The 21852-nt window shown below is 45.9% G+C and overlaps 1 protein-coding gene across 4 annotated transcripts in view; it reads left to right on the top strand.

The window, feature by feature from the left end:
• Nucleotides 1-21852, top strand: part of PCDH11X (protocadherin 11 X-linked) — a 1941173-nt gene that overhangs the window by 262121 nt on the left and 1657200 nt on the right. For all 4 annotated transcript variants that reach the window (XM_069746098.1, XM_069746097.1, XM_069746100.1 and 1 more), the window contains exon 3: nucleotides 1122-3608. In XM_069746098.1, the coding sequence (XP_069602199.1) occupies nucleotides 1122-3608 (2487 nt within the window). The remainder of the gene's footprint in view (nucleotides 1-1121; nucleotides 3609-21852) is intronic.

Below are 21852 nucleotides of genomic sequence, written 5' to 3'. Positions count from 1 at the left end.
ATCAACAACAATGTATAAGTTGAATCTGGGCTATAATAACTATGTAATAGTGGTGTATAGTGCGCAAATAACAGCTGCATAACCTCCACATAACACCGCCATACAGTGACCATATGGTCGTCCCATACCAAGAGGGTCTGTTGTATAACTCCCAGTGCCTAATTAATGCCATATAACTCGTACGTTTTTGACAAGGTCCCCAGTTGTGAGTGCAGCATGGACCCTGCGTGGCAGAACCTGCCCATTGCCCGTCTGGCCCATGGCACGATCATGGACACATCATATCAGCATTTTCTTGGCTAAATAAATTGCAAATGAAAATAGAACTCTTGGTTCGGAGGGTTTTCCTTGGCATCCGCCCGTCGCCTTGTTAGCGATTTCTTGAGTTAATCATTTATAAATATATTTTCGGGGGAATTTATTTTCATGATTACTGGCAGCACGGACCCATCTGGGCGAGAAAATTAGATTAACATCTCTAAAAGTGTATTTAATTTATTAGCTTAACCCGCTTTGAGGAACGAATAATGTAATTATGCTTATTCGCATGCAGACGAAAGTTACCGAGAGGTATGGAAAATAAACGGGTGGGAGAAGTCACACAAGGTTGAAGTTGTTCGATCGGAGTCTTTCTCCAACCTGTGTACATTCCGTAACTATGTAACTTTGAAGATACTTTGCTTTTTTTTTGTTTTTGGATCAGTTTTGGGCGAGTAGATGAAATGATACATTTCGATGTGCGTTGGTTCTTCTGACATTGGGGCTACATAGACCACTTCGATCTTGGGTTCAGTGTTGAATCCGGTCATCAGCATGGTGCAAATAATGGGCCAAACATCTCCTAAACTGTTAGGTCCCAAGGTTGCTGCCCAGATACACAACCTGCCACATGGACCTTCCCAAAATCAGCCCCCCCCAGGGTATGTAATGTCATGTTTGGAACGTTTGGGTGTCAGTAATGTTGGGTGATAATGGTCTCCATGGATAGTTTGACTTGTACTGATGGAAGGTCACGTTTGATTGTTTCCTTTATTGATACTCTTTGATTGTGTTGCATTTGACGTAAAGGTTCCAAAAAATATTTATTTAATTTTTTTTTTGTTTTGTTTTCTTTATTTCAGAGCCAAAATATCTTTGGACTCGATGTCATTGAAACACCAGAAGGAGACAAGTGGCCCCAACTTATTGTCCAGCAGAGTCTGGACAGGGAACAGAGGGATACTTATGTCATGAAGATCAAAGTGGAAGATGGTGGGAATCCTCCGAGATCCAGTACGGCCATTTTACAAGTCACCGTCACCGACGTCAATGATAACCGTCCTGTTTTTAAGGATAAAGACATCGAGGTGAATATTCCAGAAGATGCAGCTGTGGGGACGTCCGTTACACAACTTCACGCGACCGATGCCGACCTCGGCTCCAATGCCAAGATTCATTTTTATTTTGGAAACCAAATCACCAACATTGCCAGGCGACATTTTGCCATTGATAACAATACTGGATTAATTACAGTTAAGGAGCCCCTGGACCGGGAAGAATCTCACTACCATAAATTGACAGTCTTAGCGAGTGATGGCAGTTCGACTCCATCGCGGGCCACCGTCACCATAAACATCACCGACATAAATGATAACATTCCATCGATCGATACAAGGTATATCATAAACCCAGTGAATGGAACTGTGCAAATATCCGAGAAGGCTCCGATAAATACAAAAATCGCCCTGATCACCGTTACCGATAAGGATGCCGATCTCAACGGCAAGGTGACTTGTTTCACAGACCATGACGTTCCCTTCAGGTTGAAGCCCGTGTTTGACAATCAGTTTCTATTGGAAACAGCCGCCCCTCTGGATTATGAAACCACTAGGGAATATGCAATCAAAATTGTTGCCTCCGATTCTGGAAAACCACCTCTCAACCAGTCCGCCATGCTTCTTATTAAGGTTAAGGACGAGAACGACAATCCTCCAGTTTTTACTCTTCCAGTCATTGGTCTGTCTTTTATTGAAAACAACCCACCTGGCACCGAACTGACCAAAATCAGTGCAACCGATGCCGACAGCGGCCGTAATGCCGAGCTCAGTTATATGCTGGGCCCCAATGCCCCATCCATATTTAACCTTGATAGGCGAACAGGTATACTCACCGCCGTAAGGAAATTGGACAGGGAGAAGCAGGATCGGTATACCTTTACCGTCATTGCCAGGGACAATGGAATGCCTTCACTACAAACCAACACCACCGTGACCTTATCAGTCCTGGATCAAAATGATAACAGTCCCTCATTCACCCATAATGAATACAACTTTTATGTGCCAGAGAATCTACCCACCTATGGCACCGTTGGTCTCATCACGGTAACGGATGAAGATTTAGGCGAGAACGCCGAGTTTACGCTCTCACTTCTAAATGCAAGGGATAATTTTATAATTGATCCCCATACAGGGGTCATCAAGCCAAATATAACCTTTGACAGGGAGCAACAAGGTTCCTATACTTTTCAGGTGAAAGCCGTGGATCGAGGAACCCCTCAAAAGTCTTCAACCGTAAAAGTGACTATATTTGTTGAGGACGTCAACGATAACCGGCCCGTATTCGTCATCCCGTCTACTAATTATTCTTATGAATTGGTGCCAACTTCAACCAACCCAGGCTCTGTTGTAACCAAAGTCTTTGCCGTGGATAATGACACCGGGATAAATGCTGATTTATGTTACAGTATCGTAGGAGGAAACTCGAGGGGTTTATTCACCATCGATGAAAGGAGTGGGAATATCAGCTTGAAGGAGAAAATTCTGGCTGGAGATCATGGTTTACACCGGCTGATAATAAAAGTGAATGACTCGGGGAAGCCAGAGCCGTTTCACACTCTTGCTCTTGTCCACTTGTTTGTCAATGAAACCATCACCAATGGATCTTACGTTCAAGAACTTGTGAGAAGAAACATGGAGACACCGGTGGGACAGAACATCGGAGATGGAGAGATAACACCGCAAACGAATGACTACGTCAAAATCATCATTGCAATCATCGCAGGGACCATGACCGTGATTTTGGTCATTTTTGTCACCGCTCTGGTTCGTTGTCGTCAAACTCCACGCCATAAAGTGGTTCAGAAGAACAAGCAGAGCGGGGAGTGGGTTTCTCCCAACCAGGAAAACAGGCAAATTAAGAAAAAGAGGAAGAAGAAGAAGCGCTCTCCAAAAAACCTCCTCCTCAATTTCGTTACTATAGAAGAATCTAAGACGGAGGATCCTGCCCATGAACACATCAACGGCACGTTGGACATCCCGGTGGAGTTAGAAGAGCAAACTATGGGGAAATACAATTGGGGCACCACCCCGACTACATTCAAACCCGATAGTCCAGATCTGGCCAAGCACTACAAGTCCGCTTCTCCACAACCAACCTTCCAGATAAAGCCTGAAACACCGGTTCCTCCCAAAAAACATCATGTCATTCAGGAGCTACCGCTGGACAACACATTTGTTGTGGGCTGTGACTCATTGTCCAAGTGCTCCTCCAGCAGCTCGGATCCTTACAGTGTCTCGGAGTGCAGCTGTCAGGGAGGCTTCAAGGCACCTGGTCCTATCCACACACGACAGGTAATTTACAAAAAAATATTCTTTTTGTGCTGTTTATTTCTGGAATTTTGCAACTTTAGTTTGTTCTAACTCCTTTTTCTGCCTTAGAAACCTTTGCATCCTAGCCAAAGAACTAGTCATTGCTTGGCGGAGGACATAGGCTTTTTTTGCAGAGCTTCTTACTACTTTTTTTTAATGTTTTTGTAGTTTTCTAGGTTTTTGTGTCTGGTGGGGGAGGGTGGATGCATTAGGAACTGCAGGTTCCTCTGACATTTCACACTTTCTGTGCGTTTTGTAAGCTCCTGGTATTTTTATGTAAACGCAGAGGCTTTATGTGTGATCACTTGTGTCTTCCTATATGAATCGAGCACATAAAATGAATGCACGTGTGTATAAATAATGAAGGAAGCCATCAAATCTTGTCTGGCGGAATTGAAATCCTATACAATTAGCATCGTGGGCGCTGTGGCCTGCAGATGGCAATGCAGCTCTCTGCACTTTTGGTTGAAGATTCTGAAGAAACAATGTGAGGGCAGTAACTGGATTGTGTGCATAGGACGCGGTCATCTGGGCCAGGTGCAAACCAATAAAGCTGTGCAGAATCTGATAAGCGCACCTTAATGGTAATGGGATGGCCGCTTCCACCGGTCTGAGCCTTATTGCAGGCTTTTCTCCAGGAGGACAGCTTTCTTAAAGAAAAACATTGAGCAGAAGGTAAGGAGGGTAATGCAGGAGCTCCCAATTTCCCTTATGAAGGAGTATTATCAGATTTTTGGGGCTCAGTCTAGGCTGAAGTGCCTGCTCATTGCTGATGTCCTCCTGGCCCATACAATGGGTCCACCATAGCTGTAGAAAGACATCATACAATGCATGCAATGGTGCAACCACAACATCAACAATAGAGAGGCCCTCTCTGCCAGAAATAATGGTGCCTCCCCAAATATCATGCAAAGTGCGGAGCTTAGTAGCCAATAGTAACCCCTTATTGCTAAAGGTGGTGATATATTGGAGTGGGCACCATTCCTGGATTCCTACAAGTCCTCCTAGTGACCAGTTACACCACGTGGCATGTAATGGTAACCGGCCGTATCATGTATTTTCCTCTCTTTTCATCATTTGCCGGCAGTCGACCTCCTGTCCCTTTATTCCATCATTCATAGTAATCACTTGCGCTGGGTGGAGAGGGCGCTGTCTGGGGGCCCCCCAAAAAACAGATGCACCTGCTGCTTCCCCGGTAGTTATACACATGGCTTACAGTGTTTTATACTGTAAAGGGTCCGAGGAGCTGAACCTATGAAACCTTGTAAAGAGAGGTGGACGGCTACGTATGGATTGGGAGCAGAATCCATGAAATCAGGAACAAGGGTCGTCAAAATAGCAACTAAATGATTGATACATTATTACACCATGTGACTATATTGCTATGAATGTACCCAGAGTACAGGGTTGGACTTTGGTTCCCTGTACAGTGAGGTCTGTAGCCATAGATAACATCATGGGAGCAGAGCCCATCACATAAGGAGCAAGAGCTGACAAAGTAACAAAACATAGTGCTAAAATAGATACATTTCAGGGGCCACCCATCCACAGCATCAGACCATGCGGTTACTGTGGGGTCCGGTGCTGAACGGTCATTGTAATTTCAGGGGTGTGCTCATCCTCAGAATGTGGGCACCATTAAACAGAGCGGTGGATCAAGGAGCAAACAGCACAATTCAACCTGCACTTGTGAGACCAGGCCGGCTGCAGGCGCGAGGATGGTAATACATGCGCATGTGAGACCAGGCCGGCTGCAGGCGCGAGGATGGTAATACATGCACTTGTGAGACCAGGCCGGCTGCAGGCGCGAGGATGGTAATACATGCGCATGTGAGACCAGGCCGGCTGCAGGCGCGAGGACGGTACTACATGCGCATGTGAGACCAGGCCGGCTGCAGGCGCGAGGACGGTACTACATGCGCATGTGAGACCAGGCCGGCTGCAGGCGCGAGGATGGTACTACATGCGCATGTGAGACCAGGCCGGCTGCAGGCGCGAGGACGGTACTACATGCGCATGTGAGACCAGGCCGGCTGCAGGCGTGAGGACGGTACTACATGCGCATGTGAGACCAGGCCGGCTGCAGGCGCGAGGACGGTACTACATGCGCATGTGAGACCAGGCCGGCTGCAGGCGCGAGGACGGTACTACATGGGCATGTGAGACCAGGCCGGCTTCAGGCGCGAGGATGGTACTACATGCGCATGTGAGACCAGGCCGGCTGCAGGCGCGAGGACGGTACTACATGCGCATGTGAGACCAGGCCGGCTTCAGGCGCGAGGACGGTACTACATGCGCATGTGAGACCAGGCCGGCTGCAGGCGCGAGGACGGTACTATATGCGCATGTGAGACCAGGCCGGCTGCAGGCGCGAGGACGGTACTACATGCGCATGTGAGACCAGGCCGGCTGCAGGCGCGAGGACGGTACTACATGCGCATGTGAGACCAGGCCGGCTGCAGGCGCGAGGACGGTACTACATGCGCATGTGAGACCAGGCCAGCTGCAGGCGCGAGGACGGTACTACATGCGCATGTGAGACCAGGCCGGCTGCAGGCGTGACGACGGTAATACATTGCGCCTACTGTGCACAGTTCTCACACTGCACAAAAAGTGCCGAGGGAATAAGTGTAGGTACATATGTAATGAACACTATCATACAGAGTGAGGCCCATCATACTAAGGGGCTGTGGGGCCATCATAATACAGGGCTGTCGGGCTATCATATTAGGGGGCTATAGGGGCCTTCATATTGGGGGCCATCATATTAGGTGACTGTGGGGGCCATCATATCAGGGGGCTGTGGGGGCCATCATATTAGGGGGATGTGGGGGCCATCATATTAGGGTGTTGTGGGGGCCATCATATGAGGGGGCTGTGGGTGCCATCATATTAGGGGGCTGTGGGGCCATCATATCAGGGGGCTGTGGGGGCCATCATATTAGGTGACTGTGGGGGCCATCATATTAGGGGGCTGTGGGGGCCATCATATGAGGGGGCTGTGGGGGCCATCATATTAGGTGACTGTGGGGGCCATCATATCAGGGGGCTGTGGGGGCCATCATATTAGGTGACTGTGGGGGCCATCATATTAGGGTGTTGTGGGGGCCATCATATGAGGGGGCTGTGGGGGCCATCATATTAGGGGGCTGTGGGGCCATCATATCAGGGGGCTGTGGGGGCCATCATATTAGGTGATTGTGGGGGCCATCATATCGGGGCTGTGGGGGCCATCATATTAGGTGACTGTGGGGGCCATCATATTAGGAGGCTGTGGAAGCCATCATATTAGGGGGCTGTGGGGGCCATCATATTAGGTGACTGTGGAAGCCATCATATTAGGGGGCTGTGGGGGCCATCATATTAGGGTGTTGTGCGGGCCATCATATTAGGTGACTGTGGGGGCCATCATATCAGGGGCTGTGGGTGCCATCATATTAGGCCATGAGATTACGGGGCTATGGGGACTACCAGAATAGGGGACTGTGGGGGCAGTCATATTAGGGGGCTGTGATGTCATCATATGAGTGTTGTGGGGGCAATTATATTAGGGGACTGTGAGAGCCATCATAGTAGCGGACTGTTGGGGCCATTATTCTGACTCAAGGCTGTGGAAGCATATCCCCCTAGTGGGGGATATTACACATTGTGGTGGCCATGTTTCTGTGTGTTAGGGACATTATTAGTGACTAGATGGCAGCCCGATTCTAAAGAATCGGGAGTCTAGAATCCATATATACTTTATGTATTCAAATGTAAGAATAATACAATTAATAAATAATAGTAAGAAAGAACAAAAATAATAGGCAGTATATGGAGAAAACACCAAACAAAAGTTCAAAATTGGTGTGAAAATGTCACTGAACCACTTCACAACTAAATATATATAGTTTTGGTAAATGGTATTATCATTTTTTTGACGAAATTCGGCAGGAGCTTGAAGAGCAACGTCACTGGGCCCGCCTCCACGCAGTAGAAACTTGCTGTGAGGTAAAAATTCAAAAATCACACCAAAATGGCGGGCGGAGTGTGTCACAGTACGGCACGTTTCTGATTGGTCGCTCGCAGCAGGCGGCAACCAATCAGACACTGGACACTGTTGACGTCACTTATCTCCGGACATTAGCTCCGGACATTAGCTCCGGACATTAGCTCCGGACATTAGCTCCGGACATTATCTCCGCACATTAGCTCCGGACATTAGCTCCGGACATTAGCTCCGGACATTATCTCCGCACATTAGCTCCGGACATTATCTCCGCACATTAGCTCCGGACAGGAAGTTGGCACAAATTGCAGGAAGTAGTATTCTAGGCAATTATATATTAGATGAGCGAATATACTCTGTACTCGAGATTTCCCAAGCATGCTCGGGTGACCTCCAAGTATTTATGACTGCTCGGAGATTTAGTTTTCATCGCCTCAGCTGAATGATTTACAGCTCCTAGCCAGGCTGAGTACATGTGGGGGTTGCCTGGTTACTAGGGAATGCAAACGTATTCAAGCTGGCTAATAGCTGTAAATCATTCAGCTGCTGCAAGGAAAACGAAATCTCCGAGCAGTTACAAATACTCAGAGACCACCTGAGCGTGCTGTGGAAAACCTGAGCAACGCGTATACTCCCTCATCACTGGACATTATACTTTGCTAGTGGCACTATGGAGTCATCACACTGTACTTGTGAGGGTTGGGGGCTGTGGCTTGAAATATTGAGGGGGGATACATTGTGGACATATCCTACTCTGTGTGTGGTTGGGTCATTTTTAGGAGCATCCTACTTTATAATGTCCAAGATAGGGGAATCATGGGTGGAACACTAAGGGGTTTCAGTAGAAGCATAATGACCTTTTGCTGTGGTGTCCTGTGATTTCTATGTATGTCCCCGATACATTGTATATGACACAGAAATGCGGAGAGCTGTATATTGCTAATAATGTTTCCAGGGCACAGGGTCGGTCTGTAAAGGGACGGATGTAACAATGGAAATCATTGGATAGTATTGGGAGCCGAGCACAAAAATGGTAGAAGAAAGTTTCCAAAATATCAGCTGAAAACAGATGTTACTAATATACAGTTGTGTGAAAAAACGTTCACCCCCTTCCCGATTTCCTATTATTTTGCACGTTTGTCACACTTAAATGTTTCAGATCATCAAACAAATGTAAATGTTAGACAAAGAGAACACAAGAAATCACAAAATGCAGTTATTAAATCAAGGTTTTTACTATTAAGGGGAAAAGGAATCCAAACCTACAGGGTCCTGCGTGAAACAGTAAATAACTGTTTTGTGCCGCCCTAAGCAACAACAAGTGCAATCAAGCGTTTGCGATAACTGGCAATGAGTCTTTTACAACATTGCAGAGGAATTTATGCCGCTCATCTTTGCAGAAGTGGGGTAATTCAGCCACATTGGAGGTTTCCGAGCATGAACCGCCTTTTTAACATCACGCCACAGCATCTCAATGGGATAAAGATCAGGACTTTGACTAGGCCACTCCAAAGTCTTAATTTTGTTTTTTTTAAGCCAATCAGAGGTGGACTTGCTGGTGTGTTCTGGATCATTGTCCTGCTGCATAACCCAAGTGCGCTTCAGCTTTAGGTCACAAAGAGATGAACGGACATTCTCCTTCTGGATTTTTGGTAGACAGCAGAATTCATGGCTCCATTTACCACAGCAAGTCTTCCAGGTCCTCAAGCAGCAAAACAGCCAAAGACCATCACACTACCACCACCATATTTTACTGTTGGAATGATGTTTCTTTTCTGAAATGCTGTTTTACGTCTATGCCAGATGTAATGGGACATACACCTTATAAAAAGTTCAACTTTTCTCTTGTCAGTCCACAGAGTATTCTCCCAAAATCTTGGGGATCATCAAGATGTTTTCTGGAAAAACTGAGATGAGTCTTTATCTTCTTATTGATAAGCAGTGGTTTTCGTTTTGTAGGCCATTTTTGCCCAGTCTCTTTCTTATGTTGGAGACATGCACACTGACCTTAACTGAGGCAAGTGAGGCCTGCAGTTCTTTGGATGTTGTTGTGGGGTCTTTTGAGATGTTTTTGATAAGTTTTTTTCTGTGCTCTTGGGGTAATTTGGTGCTCCGGCCACTCCTGGGAAGGTTCACCACTGTTCCATATTTTTGCTATTTGTGGATAATGACTCTCACTGTGGTTCGCAGGAGTCCCAAAGCCTTAGAAATCGCTTTATAACCTTTTCCAGGCTGATGGATCTCAATTTCTTAGTTTTTAATTTGTTACAGAATTTCTTTGAATCGTGGCATGATGTCTAGCTTTTGAGAATCTTTTACTCTACTTCACTTTGTCAGGCAGGTCCTATGTAAGTGACTTCTTGATTGAGAAGAGGTGTGGCAGTAATCAGGCCTGGGAGTGGCTAGGGACTGTGAACTCAGCTTCCCAAAGATATGATACGCCACAGTTAATTTATTTATTTATTTACTTTTGGGGGGGCAGTCCTTTTTTCACACAGGGCCCTGTAGGTTTGAATTTCTTTTTTTTCCTTAATAATAAACATTTTGTGTTTACTTGTGTTATCTTTGTCTAATAGTTACATTTGTTTGGTGATCTGAAACACTTAAGTGCGACAAACGTGCAAAAGAATAGGAGATCAGGAAGGGGGCAAATACTTTTTCACACATTTGTAGATGGAGGCATATAACAGGGCAACAGGGGAGTGGAGCAAAGAGATTCACGGGAGCCTCTCCAGTGGCCATATTGGTAGCCCATGATGGACCAGAGCCCTGCGAACCTCCCCCCATCTGATCTCCCAAGTCCTCTTCTGATTAATAAGCCTGACATGACGCACAAATCACGTTGTACCGCCCTTCTAATTACTTGTGGCAGCTAAGATGAGCTCCATGGCTAAGAGGGGTCGGTGGATACATTGTATATAACAAACAGATACATTGTATATTGCAGGGCATTGTGTACAGAGTGATACTATTAATGTCAGTTGGTGATATGAGGTCTGAGGACCCCCGTATCCCCCCTTACCTTCATTGAGTCCATACAAACATGTAACGTGAATGAGATTTGTAACGTCCTTAGTTTCTTTTAGATGCTAGAACTGATGGAAATGAAGGATCCCAACAATGACGTCCCAGCAGCAGAGAATGACGGCTGCAGAGTGACACATCTCCCAACTTTTGCAGATTAGAAAGCGGGAACATGTGGCCCGCTGAGCGTGCCACGGTAAATTTTGGCCATGCCTTTGGCCACATCCCAATCCACGCTCCTTTTACCATTTTTTTCTTCCGCAGCAGTAGGAGTTGTCAGAGGGGCGCTGGCAGTGAGGGACATTCCACAGACCCCGAGACTGCCGGGCGCAGACCCCAATCCGGGACTGTCCGCTGTATCCAGGACAGTTGGGAGTATAGAGGAGTGGATGGATTCACGGGTCTCTGGTCCAGATCAGTGGTACCTTGCCACTGGACGGGAGGCAGTGAATCTCTCATCTTCCAGGGTCCCGGCGGCTTTTGATCCCCCAGGGCCGGAGCGACATCATCTGTGCGTCCGACTCATCCCTAGTTGAGACCTGTGGATTATTTTTTGCTCCTTCATTCACAATCGGAGCCGCCAGAACTTTCTCATCTTTAGGCCATGTTCACACCATCCTTTTTTTCATGCGGAATCGCCGCGATTTTGCCGCTGCGGGTCCGCAGCTGTTTTCCATGCAGGGTACATTACAATGTACCCTATGGAAAACAGGAACTGCTGTGCCCACATTGCGGAAAATCGCGAAAAAAGCCGCACTGAATAGCCGCGGTAAAAAAGAAGTACCAGGTCACTTCTTTTTGCGGAACTGCTGCGGTTCTGCACCCATAGACCTCCATTGTGAGGTCAAACCCGCAGTAAAACCTGCAGATGAAAAAAATATCTGCGGGTTTTCTGCGGTTTGTGGTGCAGAACCGCTGCAGTGTGGCTGCCCCCCCGTGCCCCAATCCCACCCCCCCATGCTCCAATGCCACCCCCCCGTGCTCCGACACCCCCCCCCCCCCCCCCCGTGCCCTCATCTCCCCCCTTTATACTTACCCGGCCTCCCGGTGTCCGTCCGGCCGTCTTCTCCCTGGGCGCCGCCATCTTGCAAAATGGCGGGCGCATGCGCAGTGCGCCCGCCGAATCTGCCGGCCGGCAGATTCGTTCCAAAGTGCATTTTGATCACTGAGATATAACCGATCTCAGTGATCAAAATAAAAAAAATAGTAAATGACCCCCCCCCCCTTTGTCACCCCCATAGGTAGGGACAATAAAAAAATTAAGAATTTTTTTTTTTCCACTAAGGTTAGGGTTAGGGGTAGGGTTAGGGGTAGGGTTAGGGGTAGGGGTAGGGGTAGCGTTAGGATATTTTCAGCCATTTTAACCCTAAAAAACTTCCTAGAAAACACACAGACTCTGCATAGAAAACTGCATAAAAAACGCATCAAAAAACGCACCAAAAAAGCACCAAAAAAAGGACCTGCGTTTTCTGCCAAGAGCTGCGGTTTTTAGTCCTGAAAAAAAAAAGAAGGGAAATCAGGAACGTGTGAACATAGCCTTAGCGTCAATATATGACATCCAGCTTTTTGCTGTCTGTAAGGCCGTGTTCACACTGTGTTTTTGTTTTCTGCAGGATCCGCACAAAACTACACAATAACAATCTTCTACCCTTTATTTAATGCGTTTTTAATCCGCTTTTTATAGTAGAGAAAATCTTTGATTCTGCACTTAATAAAGTATCTGCAGTTTTTTACCTGCTTTTTTTTAGGTTCCACATAGAAGACGAGAGAGAATAAAGCACCAAAGCCGCACAGATCAGCCGCGTCCTTGGGCGCTCAGCGGGCGCATTGTTTAATTAGCTTTTATTAAGGATTTTTTACATTAATGGGGTAAAGAAAAAGGGGGGAGACAACGGCAAAAAAAGACAAATTTAAAGGGATGAAAGACATAGGCAAAATATAGGGAGGAAAGGGTTAAGGATGAGAAGGGGGAAGGAAAAGTATGGTCTAATAAGGAAAATGGGAAAAATTAAAGGGATAGAAGGAAAATGAAAAAGATCGGTGTGTACAGGATAAGCGAGGGAAAGGGGCTACCATACACAAATAAGATACCTGATATATAAAATATTTAAGAAGTAGGAGGGGAAGAAAAGAAAAGAGAAAGAACAGCTGTAACAGGTGGAGAGACGACATGTAGAGAAATACTGGCAGTTCCATAATGTAAAATACTGTCTGCTGAATCCTAACAGCGGCGCAGGTTTCATGAAATCCACTTTGCTTGGACAGTTCAGCAGAATTTTAGTGCAGTAAATCTGCCGCATTTACGCTGCATGTGAATCCGGTCTAAATTTTGAAACCAAGGGGACGAGATTCCGTGAAATCTCCGCTCTCTGTGGTCTGAAGATGCTGCTGAACTCTGCGGTTTTGGTGCATTTCTTTCTTCAGAGGCTTCTTTTGAAAAAAAAAAAAAAAGTATGAAGAAAAAAGCGCCGTTACGTTTTTTAAGCGCAGAATCAAAGCTTTCACGAAGTATTAAAAAGAGAGTTAAAAACTCTGCTTCATATCTGTCCATAAACCACATCAAATAATCAGAGAAGATTGTTACTGCGCCATCTGGTGCAGAAAAAAAGGAGAAGAAACAACGTAGAATTTATGCTACCTGTGAACGCAGCCTCAGCATTACAGTTTTATTGTAATTTTTTATGGGTTTTATACAGAATAAATCAATCACACCAGTTTTTGATGTCATTTACCGAGTCCCATAAATAATCTGATTGCTTTGGGGTGCCGGTCGTTACGATTATAAGGGAAACAAATATGTCAGTGTTCTTTGCTGATTACTGATGCTCATTATTTTTTAAAAAAAATGAATTAAAAGTGACATTTTTTTTCATTATCAAGTGTTTTTCATTATTATTTTTTAGTAATATTATAGGATGAAAAAAATCTCCTATTTGCCCTCTATAATAAAAATGAATCCATTGTACAGAGCAGTGTATCTCTATCATCATCATCTGCCTGTAGTCGGAGCCTGTAATACAGATCAAGTGCACAGCATTGTGCCAGCGCCAGTGCTTGCGGCTCCACAGCTAGTCGTCAGTCGCTCTCTGCACGGTGGACACCTATTTGTAAGCCGCTCTTGCCTAGATTATTCTGGAAATTGCAGATATTCCAGCTACACAGTAGAATTCACTGACTTCAACTGTATCAGTGGAAGATACAATGTAGCCTAGTGATTGACAACTTGCCCTGCATGACTGTAGAAGAGGAATCATGTCCTCTGCCAATGCTTCATTGTATGGGCTCATGCCAAGGCTGCTATTAATTGTATGAGACCTGATCCAGAGCCGTCCGTGAGCTGAGATTATAGGGCGGCAGTATATCGTCAGACTACGTACACGCCTGCAATACATATATAAGAGTTTTCACAACCTCTGGATTCTCCAGTCTGGAAACTGAACCTTGTGCAGAAATCCCAGCACCTACGGCCTCAGCTGCGTTCACTGTACCCCCAGTGTCAGTGTCATCATCCTGTACCACCAATGTCAGCGTCATCATCCTGCACACCGAGTGTCAGTGTCATCCTGCACCCCGAGTGTCAGTGTCATCCTGCACACCCAGTGTCAGTGTCATCCTGTACCCCCAGTATCAGTGTCATTATCCTGTACCCCGAGTGTCAGTGTCATTATCCTGTACCCCGAGTGTCAGTGTCATTATCCTGTACCCCGAGTGTCAGTGTCATTATCCTGTACCCCGAGTGTCAGTGTCATCCTGTACCCCGAGTGTCAGTGTCATTATCCTGTACCCCCAGTGTCAGTGTCATTATCCTGCACCCCGAGTGTCAGTGTCATCCTGCACCCCGAGTGTCAGTGTCATCCTGTACCCCAGTGTCAGTGTCATTATCCTGTACCCCCAGTGTCAGTGTCATTATCCTGTACCCCCAGTGTCAGTGTCATTATCCTGTACCCCGAGTGTCAGTGTCATCATCCTGTACCCCGAGTGTCAGTGTCATTATCCTGTACCCCGAGTGTCAGTGTCATTATCCTGTACCCTGAGTGTCCGTGTAAAGGACGCTCTGACTGGATCCCGGCCCCTAATAAATATTTTCTATGATAACCCTAGAAATTGCACCTGACCATCATGGCATCTTTCATTTGGACATGGTGTGGACTTCCCAGGGGACAAAGAAGGATAATGGCGTGCGGTAGTAACATCCATAGATTCCAATTAAGCTTGTGGTCAGTAGACGCATGATATGTGACAAGTGCATCAGCGCTAACTTGCTAAACTCTCTTAAATGTAAAGTTATTCGTGCCAAAGAATCTGAAGTTCTATGAATGGAGCTGATTTATCGTCTGAAACACTTGAAAATTTGTTTTTAATAAATTTGTATCTTTACTCAGAGTTCTATTCCCTGCTCCACCGGTATCCTTTTACTTCCATTCTCTGCTCCACCGGTATCCTTTTTCTTCCATTCTCTGATCCACCTGTAGCCTTTTACTTCCATTATCTGCTCCACCTGTACCTCTTACTTTCATTCCCTGCTCTACCTGTAACCCTCTTCCATTCTCTGCTCCACCTGTAACCTCTTAATTACATTCTCTGCTCCACCTGTAGCCTTTTACTTCCATTCACTACTCTAGCAGTAGCATTTTACTTCCATTCTCTGCTCCACCTGTCGCCTTTTACTTCCATTCTCCGCTCTACCTGTAGCCTCTTACTTCCATTCTCTGCTCCATCTGTAGCCTTTTACTTCCATTCTCTGCTCCATCTGTAGCCTTTTACTTCCATTCTCTGCTCCACTTGTAGCCTTTTACTTCCATCCTCTGCTCCACCTGTAGCCTTTCACTTCCATTCTCTGCTCCACCTGTTATGTCTTACTACCATTCTCTGCTCCACCTGTAGCCTTTTACTTCCTTTCTCTGCTCTACCTGTAGCCTCTTACTTCCATTCTCTGCTCCACTTGTAGCCTCTTACTTCCATTCTCTGCTCCACCTGTAGCCTTTTACTTCCATTCTCTGCACCACCTGTAACCTCTTACTTCCATTCTCTGCTCCACCTGTAGCCTTTTACTTCCATTTTCCTCTCTACCTGCAGCCTTTTACTTCCATTCTGTGCTCCACCTGTAGCCTTTTACTTCCATCCTCTGCTCCACCTGTTGCCTTTTACTTCCATTATCTGCTCCACCTGTAGCCTTTTACTTCCATTCTCTGTTCCACCTGTAGCCATTTAATTGCATTCTCTGCTCCACCTGTAGCCTTTTACTTCCATTCTCTGCTCCACCTGTCGCCTTTTACTTCCATTCTCCGCTCTACTTGTAGCCTCTTACTTCCATTCTCTGCTCCATCTGTAGCCTTTTACTTCCATTCTCTGCTCCACTTGTAGCCTTTTACTTCCATCCTCTGCTCCACCTGTAGCCTTTCACTTCCATTCTCTGCTCCACCTGTCGTCTTTCACTTCCATTCTCCGCTCTACCTGTAACCTTTTCCTTCCATTCTCTGCTCCATCTGTAGCCTTTTACTTCCATTCTCTGCTCCATCTGTAGCCTTTTACTTGTATTCTCTGCTCTACCTGTAGCCTCTTACTTCCATTCTCCGCTCTACCTGTAACCTTTTACTTCCATTCTCCGCTCCACCTGTAGCCTTTTACTTCCATTCTCCGCTCTACCTGTAGCCTTTTACTTCTATTCTCTGATCCACCTGTAGACTTTTACTTCCATTCTCTGCTCCATCTATAGCTTTTTACTTCCATTCTCTGCTGCACCTGTAGCCTTTTACTTCCATTCTCTGCTCCACCTGTAGCCTCTTACTTCCATTCTCTTCTCCACCTGTAGCCTTTTACTTCCATTCTCTGCTCCACCTGTAGCTTTTTACTTCCATTCTCTGCTCCACCTGCAGCCTTTCACTTCCATGCTCTGCTCCTCCTGTAGCCTTTTACTTCCATTCTCTGCTCCACCTGTAGCCTTTTACTTCCATTCTCTGCTCCACCTTTAGCATTTTGTTTCCATTCTCTGCTCCACCTGTAGCATTTTGTTTCCATTCCCCGCTCCACCTGTTGCCTTTCACTTCCATTCTCTGCTCCACCTGTAGCCTCTTACTTCCATTCTCTGCTCCACCTGTAGCCTTTTACTTCCATTCTCTGCTCCACCTTTAGCATTTTGTTTCCATTCTCTGCTCCACCTGTAGCATTTTGTTTCCATTCCCCGCTCCACCTGTTGCCTTTCACTTCCATTCTCTGCTCCACCTGTAGCCTCTTACTTCCATTCTCTGCTCCACCTGTAGCCTTTTACTTCCTTATCTGCTCCACCTGTAGCCTTTTACTTCCATTCTCTGCTCCACCTGTAGCTCCTTACTTCCATTCTCTGCTCCACCTGTCGCCTTTTACTTCCATTCTCCGCTCTCCTGTTGCCTTTTACTTCCATTCTCTGCTCTACCTCTAGCCTTTTACTTCCCTTCCCTGCTCCTCCTGTAGCCTTTTACTTCCATTCTCTGCTCCACCTGTAGCCTTTCACTTCCATGCTATGCTCCTCCTGTAGCCTTTTACTTCTATTCTCTGCTCCACCTGTAGCCTTTTACTTCCATTCTCCGCTCCACTTGTTGCCTTTTACTTCCATTCTCTGCTCCACCTGTAGCCTTTTACTTCCATTCTCTGCTCCACCTGTAGCCTTTTACTTCCATTCTCTGCTCCACCTTTAGCATTTTGTTTCCATTCTCTGCTCCACCTGTAGCATTTTGTTTCCATTCCCCGCTCCACCTGTTGCCTTTCACTTCCATTCTCTGCTCCACCTGTAGCATTTTGTTTCCATTCCCCGCTCCGCCTGTTACCTTTCACTTCCATTCTCTGCTCCACCTGTAGCCTTTTACTTCCATTCTGTGCTCCATCTGTAGCCTTTTACTTCCATTCTCTGCTCCACCTGTAGCCTTTCACTTCCATTCTCCGCTCCACTTGTTGCCTTTTACTTCCATTCTCTGCTCCACGTGTAACCTCTTACTTCCATTCTCTGCTCCACCTGTAGCCTCTTACTTCCATTCTCTGCTCCACCTGTAGCCTCTTACTTCTGTTCTCTGGTCAAGCTGTTGCTCCTTACTTCCATTCTCAGCTCCACCTGTCGTCTTTTACTTCCATTCTCCGCTCTACCTGTGGCCTTTTACTTCCATTCTCCGCTCCACCTGTAGCCTTTTACTTCCATTCTCCGCTCCACCTGTAGCCTCTTACTTCCATTCTCCGCTCCACCTGTAGCCTCTTACCTCCATTCTCTGCTCCTCCTGTAGCCTTTGACTTCCATTCTCTGCTCCATCTTTAGCCTTTTACTTCCATCCTCCGCTCCACCTGTAGCCTCTTACTTCCATTCTCTGCTCCTCCTGTAGCCTTTGACTTCCATTCTCTGCTCCATCTTTAGCCTTTTACTTCCATTCTCCGCTCCACCTGTAGCCTCTTACTTCCATTCTCTGCTCCTCCTGTAGCCTTTTACTTCCATTCTCTGCTCCACCTGTAGCACTTTGCTTCCATTCTCCACTCCATCTGTAGCACATTCCTGTCCGTCATGGCTTCTTTCCATCTCCTGTACACAACACTTTTCTAATTTAGGCATTCATTACATTTTCGTGTCTTATAAATTTCATAAAGGAATGTAAATCAGCGCACCCTATACTATAAACAAACACTTTCTTTCCTGAGCATGAGAGGAGTGTGGTGTCAGCCGGGCGCATACTTACCATTTTGTAGATAAATCCGACCTTCCTGCAGACATTCACATCTACAGGATGATCACATTTATATTCTCCATCAATGTGTCACTGATGGAAGCGATTCCCATGTGATCGTCCCTGCTCTTCATTCTGTTGACTCTGCACATTGGTACCGTGTGAGCCCCGGGGAGGCTGCATTAGCCGCGGTACATTGCATTGATTTCTGTGTTGGGTCAGAATATAACAGGCAGGTTATAGCTGATATTTACAGGGCACCAATATCTATCCAGTCTTTCATAGCACTCACAATTACAAAGGCTTCAGGGGCTCCTACCAGCAGCAATAAAACCTCCCGCATCTATCATTTTTATGGTGCAACTTAATTGAACATTAGGGGCAAAACATTTCATTTCTCTGTACTATATGGAGGAGAGGGTTTATTAATGGCTTGATATGGTGTATGGCCTCTATAAATGATTGCAAATCTACAAGAAATGGCTTTAACCTATGTATGAAAATGTACTGTATTACAGATTACTACCAGAGAGGACTGCATGGACTCTAAGCATTATTACAGCTTTACTGTGGAGATTGGTTTATTTGTAGGTTTTAATCTCCTGGAGAGAATAAAGCTGCTATATAATGTCGGCTGATTTCTGACTTTATCTTTCAAGCCTACTTTTATAATGTGGAGCTGCAGGTTTTGAGCTCAGTGGGTGTTTCATGTGAGCTGCAGGTTTTGAGCTCAGTGGGTATTTCATGTGAGCTGCAGGTTTTGAGCTCAGTGGGTGTTTCATGTGAGCTGCAGGTTTTGAGCTCAGTGGGTATTTCATGTCAGCTGCAGGTTTTGAGCTCAGTGGGTGTTTCATGTGAGCTGCAGGTTTTGAGCTCAGTGGGTATTTCATGTCAGCTGCAGGTTTTGAGCTCAGTGGGTATTTCATGTCAGCTGCAGGTTTTGAGCTCAGTGGGTGTTTCATGTGAGCTGCAGGTTTTGAGCTCAGTGGGTATTTCATGTCAGCTGCAGGTTTTGAGCTCAGTGGGTATTTCATGTCAGCTGCAGGTTTTGAGCTCAGTGGGTATTTCATGTCAGCTGCAGGTTTTGAGCTCAGTGGGTATTTCATGTCAGCTGCAGGTTTTGAGCTCAGTGGGTATTTCATGTCAGCTGCAGGTTTTGAGCTCAGTGGGTATTTCATGTCAGCTGCAGGTTTTGAGCTCAGTGGGTATTTCATGTCAGCTGCAGGTTTTGAGCTCAGTGGGTATTTCATGTCAGCTGCAGGTTTTGAGCTCAGTGGGTATTTCATGTCAGCTGCAGGTTTTGAGCTCAGTGGGTATTTCATGTCAGCTGCAGGTTTTGAGCTCAGTGGGTATTTCATGTCAGCTGCAGGTTTTGAGCTCAGTGGGTATTTCATGTCAGCTGCAGGTTTTGAGCTCAGTGGGTATTTGATGTCAGCTGGAGGTTTTGAACTCAGTGGGTATTTGATGTCAGCTGCAGGTTTTGAGCTCAGTGGGTATTTCTTGTGAGCTGCAGGTTTTGAGCTCAGTGGGTATTGAATGTGAGCTGCAGGTTTTGAGCTCAGTGGGTGTTTCATGTGAGCTGCAGTTTTTGAGCTCAGTGAGTATTTGATGTCAGCTGCAGGTTTTGAGCTCAGTGGGTGTTTCATGTCAGCTGCAGGTTTTGAGCTCAGTGGGTATTTCATGTCAGCTGCAGGTTTTGAACTCAGTGGGTATTTCATGTCAGCTGCAGGTTTTGAGCTCAGTGGGTATTTGATGCCAGCTGCAGGTTTTGAACTCAGTGGGTATTTCATGTCAGCTGCAGGTTTTGAGCTCAGTGGGTATTTCATGTCAGCTGCAGGTTTTGAGCTCAGTAGGTATTTCATGTCAGCTGCAGGTTTTGAACTCAGTGGGTATTTCATGTGAGCTGCAGGTTTTGAGCTCAGTGGGTATTTGATATCAGCTGCAGGTTTTGAACTTAGTGGGTATTTCATGTCAGCTGCAGGTTTTGAGCTAAGTGGGTGTTTCATGTCAGCTGCAGGTTTTGAGCTCAGTTGATATTTCATGTGAGCTGCAGGTTTTGAGCTCAGTAGGTATTTGATGTCAGCTGCAGGTTTTGAGCTCAGTGGGTATTTGATGTCAGCTGCAGGTTTTGAGCTAAGTGGGTGTTTCATGTGAGCTGCAGGTTTTGAGGTCAGTGGGTGTTTCATGTCAGCTGCAGGTTTTGAGCTCAGTAGGTATTTCATGTCAGCTGCAGGTTTTGAACTCAGTGGGTATTTCATGTGAGCTGCAGGTTTTGAGCTCAGTGGGTATTTGATATCAGCTGCAGGTTTTGAACTTAGTGGGTATTTCATGTCAGCTGCAGGTTTTGAGCTAAGTGGGTGTTTCATGTCAGCTGCAGGTTTTGAGCTCAGTTGATATTTCATGTGAGCTGCAGGTTTTGAGCTCAGTAGGTATTTGATGTCAGCTGCAGGTTTTGAGCTCAGTGGGTTTTTGATGTCAGCTGCAGGTTTTGAGCTCAGTGGGCTTTTCATGTCAGCTGCAGGTTTTGAGCTCAGTGGGTATTTCATGTCAGCTGCAGGTTTTGAACTCAGTGGGTATTTCATGTGAGCTGAAGGTTTTGAGCTCAGTGGGTATTTGATATCAGCTGCAGGTTTTGAACTTAGTGGGTATTTCATGTAAGCTGCAGGTTTTGAGCTAAGTGGGTGTTTCATGTCAGCTGCAGGTTTTGAGCTCAGTGGGTATTTCATGTCAGCTGCAGGTTTTGAACTCAGTGGGTATTTCATGTGAGCTGAAGGTTTTGAGCTCAGTGGGTATTTGATATCAGCTGCAGGTTTTGAACTTAGTGGGTATTTCATGTAAGCTGCAGGTTTTGAGCTAAGTGGGTGTTTCATGTCAGCTGCAGGTTTTGAGCTCAGTTGATATTTCATGTGAGCTGCAGGTTTTGAGCTCAGTAGGTATTTGATGTCAGCTGCAGGTTTTGAGCTCAGTGGGTATTTGATGTCAGCTGCAGGTTTTGAGCTAAGTGGGTGTTTCATGTGAGCTGCAGGTTTTGAGCTCAGTGGGTATTTGATGTCAGCTGCAGGTTTTGAGCTCAGTGGGCTTTTCATGTCAGTTGCAGGTTTTCAGCTCAGTGGGTATTTCATGTGAGCTGCAGGTTTTGAGCTAAGTGGGTGTTTCATGTGAGCTGAAATAGTGGAAAAAAGATTGAAGTTACAACTAGGCACAAAATTCAAACCATAAGACAGGAGTTCTTTTTGATCATTTGTTAGAGGAGACGAGGAAAGATTAATCACATCAAATTGTCCTAACGTTGATGTCTGAGATGATATCTTGGAGGATTTTTGTTGGCATCGATGTTTCCTTCCCTTTCTCCGATAAACCTTTTTCTGTTGTTGTTCAGTGCTAACACTGACTAAGGTGACATGCATGCTGATCATCCAATGAAGTCTTCCTCTTCGGATTCCGCTCAAGTTCTGCTTTTTTCCATCTCAAGAAAAATTTACCATCATGCAGTTTGCGTATTTATGCATTTTGGACATTTGTCGTTGCATAA

This window comes from Ranitomeya imitator, chromosome 2, assembly GCF_032444005.1.
Source record: "Ranitomeya imitator isolate aRanImi1 chromosome 2, aRanImi1.pri, whole genome shotgun sequence".
NCBI classification, from domain to species: Eukaryota; Metazoa; Chordata; class Amphibia; order Anura; family Dendrobatidae; genus Ranitomeya; species Ranitomeya imitator.
This window is presented reverse-complemented; position numbering and strand designations above follow the sequence as displayed.